The sequence below is a fragment of the Artemia sp. Qi Xiang Cuo genome, chromosome 14 (genome assembly GCF_049724085.1).
Source record: "Artemia sp. Qi Xiang Cuo chromosome 14, ASM4972408v1, whole genome shotgun sequence".
Lineage (NCBI taxonomy): Eukaryota > Metazoa > Arthropoda > Branchiopoda > Anostraca > Artemiidae > Artemia > Artemia sp. Qi Xiang Cuo.
In genome coordinates, this window is record NC_142807.1 from 25368392 (window position 1) to 25380588 (window position 12197).

General features: G+C 31.9%; 1 protein-coding gene across 3 annotated transcripts in view; it reads left to right on the plus strand.

The window, feature by feature from the left end:
• The window catches only part of LOC148944303 (2',5'-phosphodiesterase 12), a 104263-nt gene that overhangs the window by 62613 nt on the left and 29453 nt on the right, over nt 1-12197 (plus strand). For all 3 annotated transcript variants that reach the window (XM_089100772.1, XM_089100771.1, XM_089100773.1), the window contains exons 4-5: nt 4879-5018; nt 8269-8431. In XM_089100772.1, the coding sequence (XP_088956898.1) occupies nt 4879-5018; nt 8269-8431 (303 nt within the window). The remainder of the gene's footprint in view (nt 1-4878; nt 5019-8268; nt 8432-12197) is intronic.

Consider the following 12197-nt stretch of genomic DNA (forward strand, 5'->3'; position numbering starts at 1 on the left):
TGACTAGTCATTTCGAAATGGCAAAGTATTGAGTGAATGAACCCGGTGCTTCGATTGACAGCCATTAATGCAAGTTGGTGCACTTATAGATACTCCGTTATACATCAAAGTATGGGGAACATATTAGAATATTTTTTTTTTCTTGCTTGAGTACTCAAAACCTATTTTCCAGTTTCTTAGATACAATTTTTTCATTTGATTTTAATTTTCTAATGTTTTTCCATTGTCTAACTGGTTTTATAATTTTGTGTAATTTATTTTAGAGCTAAATTCAACTCTACAGACCATCATTTTGGCCGTATTAGCAGTTGCTCCTATGTTTACTGGATTTATTATGAAATGAAAAAGAAAAGTGTTTGTTTTTAATTTAAAGTGAAGAGCAATGGTAAAAGTCAAAGCAAGCCAATATTGTTCGGAATATAAAGGGGTTTCCTTCCTCCTCAATACTTTTCTGTTCACGCTAAATCTTTTAGGACTATTAGAATAGCTTCCGTTTCTAATTAAACGGCCGTTGTTTTTCAGGAGTTTTTCTTAAAAAATTGTGAAAACAGTCAAACTTTAGCGTAAAGAGCAAGGTATCGGTGAGGGGGCAACCCCTTTATATACTGAACAATTTCTTTTCGTTTTGAGTTTTAATGTTGCTCCTTACTTTCAGTTGAAAATTTTTTTTTATTTATTTAGTCAATAAAAAACGAACAGAAATTAATTTTAAAAACTTTTTAAAAAGTTTTTCAAATTAGTTATTGTAAATGAACCACTTGATCTGGAGGCTATTAATTCATGACTGCACGCGAGGTGTCAGCAATACACCTTTTAGCTGAACCATTGTCTCCTTTACATATCATCCAAGCACAATTTGTGCTGATTTCGCCTCTTTGAAGCTGCTTTAATCTTAGAAGGAGCTCTGTATCGACGATTATTGATCTCACTCTCCGCAAAGTTTTTACCTTTATTCCAAATTTCAATCATATTAAAGATATTCAAAAAGATCCACAATCTGAAAGTCGTAGCTGTTGGGTATTTTCACCGTTTCTTTGTCTTAAGACAAGAAAAAAGGCAAACTATTTTATCTATCTGTGATTAGAATATATTCCTCTTTGTCTGTTTTGATGATTATTATCCCATCTAATTGACACATTTGTCCTTGTATACTCGTGATTCCCAACATGGGTGGCAATACTTTAGTGGGTCATGGGCAGGACGTGCAATTAAAATTTTGAATAAAAAAATCTAAATATCAGGAAGGGGGATCAGCATTTTAGAAATGCCTAGGTGGGGCATGGCCCAAAATTAGTTGGAAACCACTGATGCATACTCTATATTATAGTATCAGGAGCACGGCGGCTTCGCCGCCGGGCACCGGCACTTGTCACGCGGCAGGCTTCTATATATGGATTCTCATTGTCGCTTGTCTTCTAACCGCAGACAATTTGAGACAATTTGTTGTCTTTTCAAAGATATTTGATTATTAAAGCAAGTCTGCAGACAATTTGAGACTATTTGCTCTCTTTTCATACGTGGGTATTTTCAAAGATATTTGATTATTAAAGTAAGTCCCATTTCTAACAACGATATCTACCAAGCTTCAAACTTATGATTTTCTTTTTTAAGGTTTTTCAATGGTTCTATATATATATATATATATATATATATATATATATATATATATATATATATATATATATATATATATATATATATATATATATATATATATATATATATATATATATATATATATATATATATATAAATATATATATATATATATATATATATATATATATATATATATATATATATATATATATATATATATATATATATATATATATATATATATATATATATATATATATATATATATATATATATATATATATATATTACTGTCTTTTCAAGATATTTGATTATTGAAGTTAGTCCGAATTGTAACAACGATATGTACTAAGCTTCTAAATTTTGGTTTTCTTTTTTTACGTTTTTTAATTGTTGTAATCCCTTGTCAAAATAGAGAATCTTCATTTGTAATATTTCCAAATTTTTATGTTTTGGTTGCGTTCAAACCTGTAAGCTTAATCACGTAGGGAGTTGATTTTATCTAACAAAAAAGCAAACTAATTTTGAAATTTTCAGGTATTTTCTAGGTTGAATTAAAATATTAAAATTATTGCTCAGGCACCTTAAATATTTTGCTGTTTACATTATAACCTTAGCAATTCTGAACTGAACTTTTTTTTTCATGTCTTAAAAAGACATTGCTTATACTTATAATAAAACAAATTTGGTAATGATGTTTTTCTAACAACGATTTCTACTAAGCTTCAAACTTTTGGTTTTCTTTTTAAGGTTTTTAAGTTGTTGTAATCCCTTGTTGAAATGTATACACATATTTTTGCAATTGCCAATTTTTTGTTCTTTACGCAATTTAATGTCTTTTGATACTGAGGCCTTTTCAATGATATTGGATTATTGAATCAAGTCTGAGTTCTAACAACGATTTCTACTAAGCTTCAAACTTTTGTTTTTTTTTTATTTTAAGGTTTTTGAATTGTTGTAATCCCTTGTCAAAATATATGCAAATATTTTTGCAATTACCAGTTTTTTGCTCTTTAAGCAATTTAATGTAAACTTTTCCATGCATGAAAATCTTCAATTTTTCCACATAAGTGTGACAAGTATGACAACGCCATTGCAATCCTCATGTATTTAAAATTACGTCACTCGCACAATTTTTTTTTTTTTTCAAAAATAAGGCTCTTAACGAATTTTCTCAAACTTCTGACCCATATAGATTGTTTTTTAGGCCAGAATATCCCAGGATACAAATTTTCACGAAAAAATATGGAGCCATTTTCAAGAAAAAATAAATACATACATACATAAATACACAATTGTTGCTCACTTATAAAGATAGTGTATATATATATATATATATATATATATATATATATATATATATATATATATATATATATATATATATATGTATATGTATATATATATATGTATATATATATATATATATATATATATATATATATATATATATATATATATATATATATATATATATATATATATATATATATATATATATATATATATATATATATATATATATATACATATACACACATACACACACATATATATATATATATATATATATATATATATATATATATATATATATATATATATATATATATATATATATATATATATATATATATATATATATATATATATATATATATATATATATATATATATATATATATATATGTATATGTATATATGTATATGTATATATATATATATATATATATATATATATATATATATATATATATATATATATATATATATATATAATAAATATTACCCTTGTAAAGTGTATTAAGTATATATATTATTATTATTATTAACCCTGTGCTCCCACAGTGGATTGATGCTCTGCTTGGTAATATGGGGCCTGAGGGGTGAAAGGCTTGCTTCCTGTCAGAGTAAAAAAAAACCTGCAACCTAAATATCCATTGGACGTCTTGTTTTCCATCAATGACCCTAGAGAGTCGTTATCCTTTTTTTGTTAAATATCTTGGGAAGTTTTTCAAACTTCAAGATTTTCGCAAGGATGTCTTGGGTGTTTGCCTTGTATATTATGTGGGTATTGTCTTAGAGAAGCCTCGTTATTCAACGTCATAAAAATGGCATTAAAGCTCACTTCATCTAAGTTTTTTCAATTGAAACTTCAATCGTAACCTTGCCAGGTCATTTTGGCGTTAGATCTGCAGCGAAGAAGGCTTCGACATGGAATGCGTTTAAATTTACGATACCTGATGACTGTATGTCTTGAATCAAAGGTATAGCCAAGTTTAGGATTATGATGTTTGTTATCGTTTGTTTTATTACCTAGTTTTGATCTGAAAATACGTATTGCAATAAATTTACTTTGTTGTTTTGTCAATAACAACAAATACCACTGTTTGGAAGAAATAAAAAAAAAAATACAATGAAAAGAAGGAAAGAAGAACTCTAATTATTTTTTCAATAACTCTACTGCTTTTAACACACCGTTGGTCTTTGCCAAGGGGTATGAGAGATTGTAAATTTGCGCTTGAAAAAGGATCCAAACGCCATCTAGCGTTGCCGAGCCAAATTTCTAAATGAACCAAAATAACTTAAGTAAAAATAAATGCTGGCAAGCAATAATGTATATTTTAATATTGTCCCGGGGTGGCGCAGTGGGTTTGACCTCAGCTTGGTAATACGAGATCCAGATATCAAACCTAGCTATAGCAGCACACTCGAGGGCCGGTGTAAAGACCTTAGTAGTCAAGAAGCGTCGTTAATTCAATACAATACAATAAATCTTGGCGTTTTTTCTTCTGTTTTATTTTTGATAAAAAAAAAAACTTTTTGTAAAGAACGCTCTAAAATCTGGTGCTAAATACTTTATATCTGAAAAAATAGCGTCAAAATAGAATAGTCTGCTTACTTTTTGAAGATTTCAGGTGGTATCCAAAAGGAAAGGGACTTATAATAAAAATTCAAATTTTAATGCATCCAACTTAAAACTTTTTTCAATATTTCAGTTCTACCGCATAACTCTTCATTATCAGTAGCTCTAGTAGCTTTTTAATCGTTTTAAACTCATGAAAGAGTGTTTGAGCTTCCATTTTTCTCGAGCCAGTATCCCATGCTCTGTTGCTTTTAGCCTTTGCGATATCAACTTAATAATTGGAGGGTTCAGTATTAAGGTGGAGGAAGTCTAGGAAAGTAACAATCGAGATATGTTCATCCCTTCATTCGTTTGTGCCTTTTTTTAAATTGCAGTTAACATTTTTGTTTTGTTTTATTTTTAATCTTTTACAGTCTCAGAGTAGTGACTTATAATCTATTGGCCGACTTGTACGCGGATCAGCAGTATACCCGAGATGTTCTGTTTCCATATTGCCCTCCGTATGCTTTAGAAATTGCCTATAGGAAGCAGCTTTTCCTGAAAGAAATTATAGGTAAGGCAGATAGCTTACACAATTTAGCTTTATTAGATAAACATTGTTTGTGTGCATTGAAGTTCAGACGAGGGTTATTTTCAGCCAGTGGGAAAAACGGAGAGAAAAGACAAAAGCAAATAGTGAAAAACGAAGAAACGAGAAAATACATTTAAAAATTAACAAAGAAAGACGAAGGTTATTTTCAGCCAGTGGGAAAAGCGGAGAGAAAAGATAAAAGCAAACAGTAAAAAACGAAGAAACGAGAAAATACATTTGAAAATTAACAAAGAAAGACGGGGGTTATTTTCAGCCGTATGGTATACCAGACAAATACATTAAAGTGATTAGTGCTATGTACAAGAATAACACTGCTGCGGTTAAGGTAGGAAATGAGGTTAGCAGCTGGTTTTGTATTAAATCAGGACTTAAGCAGGGTTGTGTTCTGTCCCCCTTTATATGGATTGTTTTGATGGACTTTGTTTTAAGGAGCACAGGAAAGGCAATGGGAGACCACGGAATCAAATGGGGAGGAAAAAGTCTCCTGGACTTGGATTATGCTGATAATTTAAGCATCCTAGATGAAAGTGTGAGCAAAATGAATGAAATTTTAGAGGTTTTACGAGATCAGGGTGCTAGTATTGGTTTGAAAATTAATGTTAGGAAGACTAAGTCACTAATGCTAGGAATAAGTGAAGATGAAAAGGTGACGTTGAGTCATGAAAAGATTGATCAGATGGGCAGTTTCACTTACCTTGGTAGTATTATTAGTAAAGATGGTGGGAGCAGTGAAGAAGTTAAAAGTAGAATAGCCAAGGCTCAGGGTGTTTTTTCACAGTTAAAAAAAAGTCTGAAAGAATAGGAATATAAGTATGCAAACCAAGGTTAGAATATTAGAAGCTACAGTGATGACAGTGGTCAAATACGGCTCTGAAGCATGGGCACTCCGAAAAGCGGATGAAGATTTGCTAGATGTTTTCCAGAGAAATTGCTTAAGGATTGTTCTGGGTACCCGGCTGACTGACCGTATTTCAAACAATAGGCTATACGAAAAATGTGGTTCAATACCGCTCTCTAGGGTTATAATGAAAGAAAGGTTGAGGTGGCTAGGGCACGTTTTGCGGATGAAGGATGACAGATTGCCGAAGATTGTTCTTTACAGCCAACCGTCTAGGGCTAAACAGAAAGTAGGTCGTCCTCGTCTGGGGTGGGAGGACGTCATAAATAAAGATTTAAAGGAAATGGGAACTTCGTGGGCGGATGTAAAAAGGGAGGCTTTGAATAGATTGGGGTGGAGGAGGAGCGTGCGTAGCTGTGTTGGCCTCTGGCGGCTTGGTGCTGCGGTGAGTTGTTAGTAGTAGTAGTAGTAGTGGGAAAAACGGAGAGAAAAGACAAAATCAAGTAGTGCTAAATCAAAGAAGAAAAAATTAACCGTTTGTAGTGAATCCGAAAAAACAGAAGAAACTCGTTTTTTGTCATACGACATGCCTCGCAGTGGGGTCTTTGAACGTAATTACGTATGTTTGAAAACTTGGGCTTAAAAGTGCATGTTTTCATTTTTTATATCAGTTGGTTTCACTCTCGGTGTGAAAGTTATTCCAGTATGTTTCCTAGCCTATCTACGAAGGTAATCTTTTCATTCTTCTCGTATTACTGTCATTACTGTTACTACGAAGTCACGTGGCAATACTGATTAAGAGCTAGTGGGTGTTAGAAATATTGTTAAGGCAATAGGAAACGGATTTGGATATTTCATTCTTTAACAATCGAAGATTTTTTTCAAAGCTTATAGCCATAATTAAAGAAAAGATGGCAATACTTTGTTTTATGTCGTGAGAAAGATGAAGCTTACAATTAAATGATAATTAAGATGAAAATAAATTAAGAAAAGGAGAATGGAACAAAAAAAAAATTTGAAATATAAAAAAAAAGCGAAGCGTAGTATGATAACTAATATTTATTTCAAAAAGTAATATGGGTAACTTGGTAATTGAAGGTTTTTAGATTACTTTCTTATAGAACGGGAGTAGGGGATATTTGAAGTTGAATTAAAAAATGTTGGATCCTTGGTAATTCAGTTGTTGTTTAGCAAGGTTATATGAATCAGTGAAAGTGGTTTGTGTGCACCTACTTGTCATCAAATTCTAAGTAATTGTTGGGATCTCAGACCAACCAAGTATACTCCAGTCAGGAAAATAGAAATGCACGAGTTTTGCAATATCAGAAGGGAGCCTTAGACGGCTTTCAGACGACTTTTTTATGAGCACTAAATCTTTAGTGCTGTGGAGCCTTAATGCTTGTTTAAGAGTACTTGGTGCTGAAGCCCTAGTTTTTAGAGCTTAATCCAAGAAATATAGAAATTTTTATACAATGTACCAATCAGAAAAAATTCACCAGACCTCTCAGGGCTTCTAGCTTGATGTTAAAAATCGTTTCTTGCAATAATAGCCAGGAGGATCAAGTAAACTGTTAGCGAAAGAATGAGGCTAAGTTTTTTCATTTTGCCCATATGGGAACTTAAATCAGTAAATATTTTTGTTACATTTCCACGTCTTTTATCACTTTTTCTGTATCTTTCTGATTTAGTTTTACTCTTCTTGATTTTTTTTTTTTTTTTAACGTTGCTGATTTGGAAGCACTGCTTTTTATTAATTTGAAATTAATCTGGAGGGGTAATATTAATCGAATCTTAAGATTTGATCTCAAGATTCGATGTTCAAATCAATTCCATTCTCGATTTAATCCGAGATTCAATAATATTGAACGCATATCAAGGTGTTTGTTGAGAATACGTCTACTTATAGGAGATGTTTACCTATATTAGAGTGAAAAACTTTAAAATGTGTTTCTTGTTGTTTAGCTGTATGGTAATGCTCCTCCGTCTGATGCAAAATAAAAAGATTTAGTTTTCGCTTATAAAACGATTTAGGTATGACAACTCTCCTGTTTTCAAGGGCTATTGGTCAGCAAGAATGGGACGGATGACATCTATCAGAAAGGCAAAACCACCGTAGTATATTACGAACTGAGTCAGACATTAAAACTGAGACAAGACCGGAAAGACAAAACCACCATGAACCAAGTGAGCTAATTGAACCACTCAGTTGAATTGCAAATCTTGATTTGACGAAAAAGCCAAAATGTTTTGCACAAGACCTAATCAATTACTGCCAACGAAATGTGCTTAAATGACGTAATATGTGATATAATAAAATATTTATATAAACTACTTATTCAAAAACGTTGGTGTTTATATAAGTCTTTATTTAAGGTTACAATTCAGATTTAGTGTGTCTTCAAGAAGTGGACACCAAAGTGTTTGATGCCGACTTAAAACCAAGGCTCCATTTAGAGGGTTTTGCCGGGATCTTTGACAAAAAAGGAGGCCAAGTGTCAGAAGGAGTGGCTTGCTTTTATCGAACTGATAAACTGAGGTACCTTACTTACATAAAATTTATTTATCCGAATTTCAATTTCTGAGGTATCAGCATTGTTGCCTTTAGCTTTGTAAAATCTGAACTTTTTTTTATGCCTTTCGTACTTTTTTATATTTCAACTAAAAACCCACGATCCATCTTTTTAAATCATCTGTTTTGTCTGTTTTATGGATAATCTGGCTTTTGAAGGATTCAGTTCATGCTCCAAGACGTAAAATCCTTTTATAAAATTGAAGTTGCCTATTAAGGTAGCCTATTACGTTTAGTTTACAAATTTCTGACAGCCTATCAGCTTAACCATTAAGATAGCCAATTGCATTTAGTTTATAAGTATTTGCAACTCGCACTTCGTGGGAAAGACCATATAAATTATGTTCTTTCATTTCTGATTGAATGATTTTTTGCTGCTTTATTTCTGAGTAGTGATCAGTTATAATCCGTCAGTGTTATAGGCACTCGATTGAGTGACATACAGCTGTGTTGGCCTTTGGCGAATTGTGCTGCAATTAGTTGTTAATGGTAGTCAGAGTTGTCGATTCACCTTAGCAAAAATGTTTTTAAAAGTAAAACAATCCTATCACCACAGTAGAAGCAATGAATTAAGCGATAAATCTTTCTGTCATTTTTTTTTAATTTGGCATAGCTACTAGGTTAAGACAGATTCAAACTGAAACGATAATTGAAAGTAGGACAAGAAGTCAACGGAAAAGGGTTAAACGGACTGGAATTTTCCTTACAAATTCCCAAAAAAAGTTTTTTTGTTTTTCAAACTTTGCATAAGTTTTTATGACAATTGTTAGGTCTTTTGGCTCCAGCCTCATTGATTCTACTGACCCAAGAGTTAGCTTTCCTCTCCCTCTGCTTCTGAATGAAACTCCTACGTTCCAGAATTTATGTGCTGATAAGAAAATGCTAGATCTAGCAATGACCTATCCTAAAGGTCGGCAAGAGATACACAAGAATTTCTACATGTTTCAGCACAAATGCTGGAAGACGAAAGGCTGAATTCCAGGGTTGGATTTGCCAATAGGCCCTGCAGGTCATTGGTTTTGACTGGCAACTTTCCAACACCAATTGAAATCACTGTGTACATGGGCGCCCATAAGGGAGGCAGGGGGGTTCCATCACCCCCCCCCCCCTGGCTGAATGACGCTGCCTTATATTTGTATTAATTTAAAAGAAAATCCACAAAACAATTTTTTCAAATAAAAGTAAAGAGCTCCATTAAGCCAAAAATGGGCAGAAATAAATTCAAATAATCTTCAAAGCGTAAAACCACCAAAAATCAACCAAAACTACCAAACTACCAAAAACTGTCAAAATTCAAAACGAACAAAAATTAATATTAGTAGGGCTGATAACCCCCATGCCTTCTCAAGACCAGAACATAATTCAAGCTTTACTAATAAAACAAATGATCTTGGATTGTCAGTTTGATATACATATACTGATATTTATTCCTTAAAGTCTTAAATATTTTTATTCATTTAAGTAAAAAAAATGAAAACATTTAAAACGTATTTTGTTTCCAGTAAAACGCAAATTATGTTCTGGTCTTTAGAAGGCATGGGGGTTATCAACCCTACTAATGCTAATTTTTGCTCGTTTTGTGTTTGACCCGGCTATTTATTCTAATTTCTGTTCGTTTCGAGTTTCATTTATTTATTGATAGTGATTTGTGGTAGTTTTACGCTTGGAAGATTACTTGACTTTATTTCTGCCCATTTTTGGCTTAATTGAGCTCTTTATTTTTCTTTGAAAAACTCGTTTTTTGGAAAATGTCTTTTTAAATTAATTTCTGTTCGTTTTTTACTGACATAGTCTTTTCCATGAAAAAAAAATTATATCATTTCGGTTTTCTTATGTAAGAATCCATAGTTTGGCTTGCTGTTTGTATGTTGGGAGAAACTTTTCAACAATTTTTAATCCTGACACAAATAGAAGTTTTAATTTAATCTTATACCGCCTCAAGTCGACCTGAAAAATAAAACTTGATATGAATTCCAAAACATTCCATCTATGCTCTTTAACAACCTGAATACACTTACACTCTATTTACTTATTTAAATTGTAAGAGGAGAAGTAGTAATAGTAGTAGGCCCAAAAACTGCAAATAAATACCCCCAGTCGTTCTCGATATATTGATGGATTTAGTTTTAAAGTAGCATTTAGTTTTATAGTTTAATGGGCCAATTTATAAGAGGTTCTATGACTTTCTTAAATCGTTTAATTTTTTCACAAATTCCCAGTTTGGTTTTAGGTCTGGAGACAATGCTGAACACGCTATCATTGCTCTCATCCAATATATTCATGAATGCTTAGATAGAGGAGAAATTCCAGCTACAATATATTTGGATTTTAAAAAAAACATTCGATACAATATCCCATTGTATTCTTTTTCGTAAATTGGATAATTGTGGTGTGCGCGGACCGGCGTTGGATCTAGTTAAATCTTATCTTGATAAGAGAAAGCAACGAATAGATGGAGGTAATTTTTTCTCTTCGCCTATTCCTCAGTCCTCGATGGTTGGGGTGCCTCAGGGCTCTGTCCTATGTCCTCTGCTTTTTCTAGTTTATATAAATGATTTTCACCGCGCTTTGGCAATCCCATGTCTCAGCACACATTTTGCTGATGATACGGCAGTTTCAATTTCTGAGAGGAATGACGAGGAGTTGGAGGCAAAACTTGATACTGCATTTTCTAATGTTCTTGAATGGTGTTCTGAAAATTTTATTACTTTGAATTTATCAAAAACTAATTTCGTAATTTACGGCAAGAAGTCAAATATATGCCCTCGTATTACCTAAGTTACTTCTTCAAACTAACTATTATCAATACTTCGGATGAAAGTGATAAAGTGCTTTGAACTCATTATTGATCTAAGGTTATCTTTTAAAACACACATTCAAAATATGACCTTAAAAATTTCAAGGTATTTTGGTTTAATGGGGAGGTTGAAGCATTATTTGCCCTACTCTGCTTTACGAAGCATTTATTTTTCTCTGATTCAGTCTAATATTAGTTGTTGTTCTCTAGTATATTTATCTACATTTAAAGGCCATATTAAACCAATGCAGATTTTACAAAATAAAGCAGTAAGAATCCTGAAACTTTTTATTTCATCGCCTATTTCACTTCCAAATAAGTCTTCTACAGCATCTTTATATACTTATTTAGATATACTTCCAGCTTCTCAACAATTTACTTTTGGAGCAATTATTTTCAAATTTAATTATGACATTAAGGAATTACCGCCATATTACCTCAATCAAAGTTTGTTCTCCCAATCACAAGATTTACATCGTTATAACACGCGACAAAAAATGAGTATCGACATTGACAAGTATAGTATTGAGAGATCTAAATTCGCCCCGTTCGCGTCAATAGCCCGGGGCTGGGATGCACACAAGGATTTTATTGATAAATGTTCTTCTATCCATTTAATAAAAAGGAATCTTAAATTTCATTTAGTTCAGGATTACTTTTAATTAAGCGTCTTTTTAATATGAATAAGTTATTTGTTTGGATTGTTGTTCTAGGTGAATGTGGGCCTCTCGGCTATCTTTTAGTATGAATTTATATTTAATAATATTGTTTTTGTTTTTGTTTTTTTTATATATTTATATTTATATTTGGATCCTGGGCTAGATGCTACTTTCATATTATTGTTATATTATTGTATCTTTGCCGTCGTAATTATCTTTGTATTGTAGCGTAATCTTTTATTGTATCTTTGTCTAGGCCTAGTTTTTCGAGCTTGTC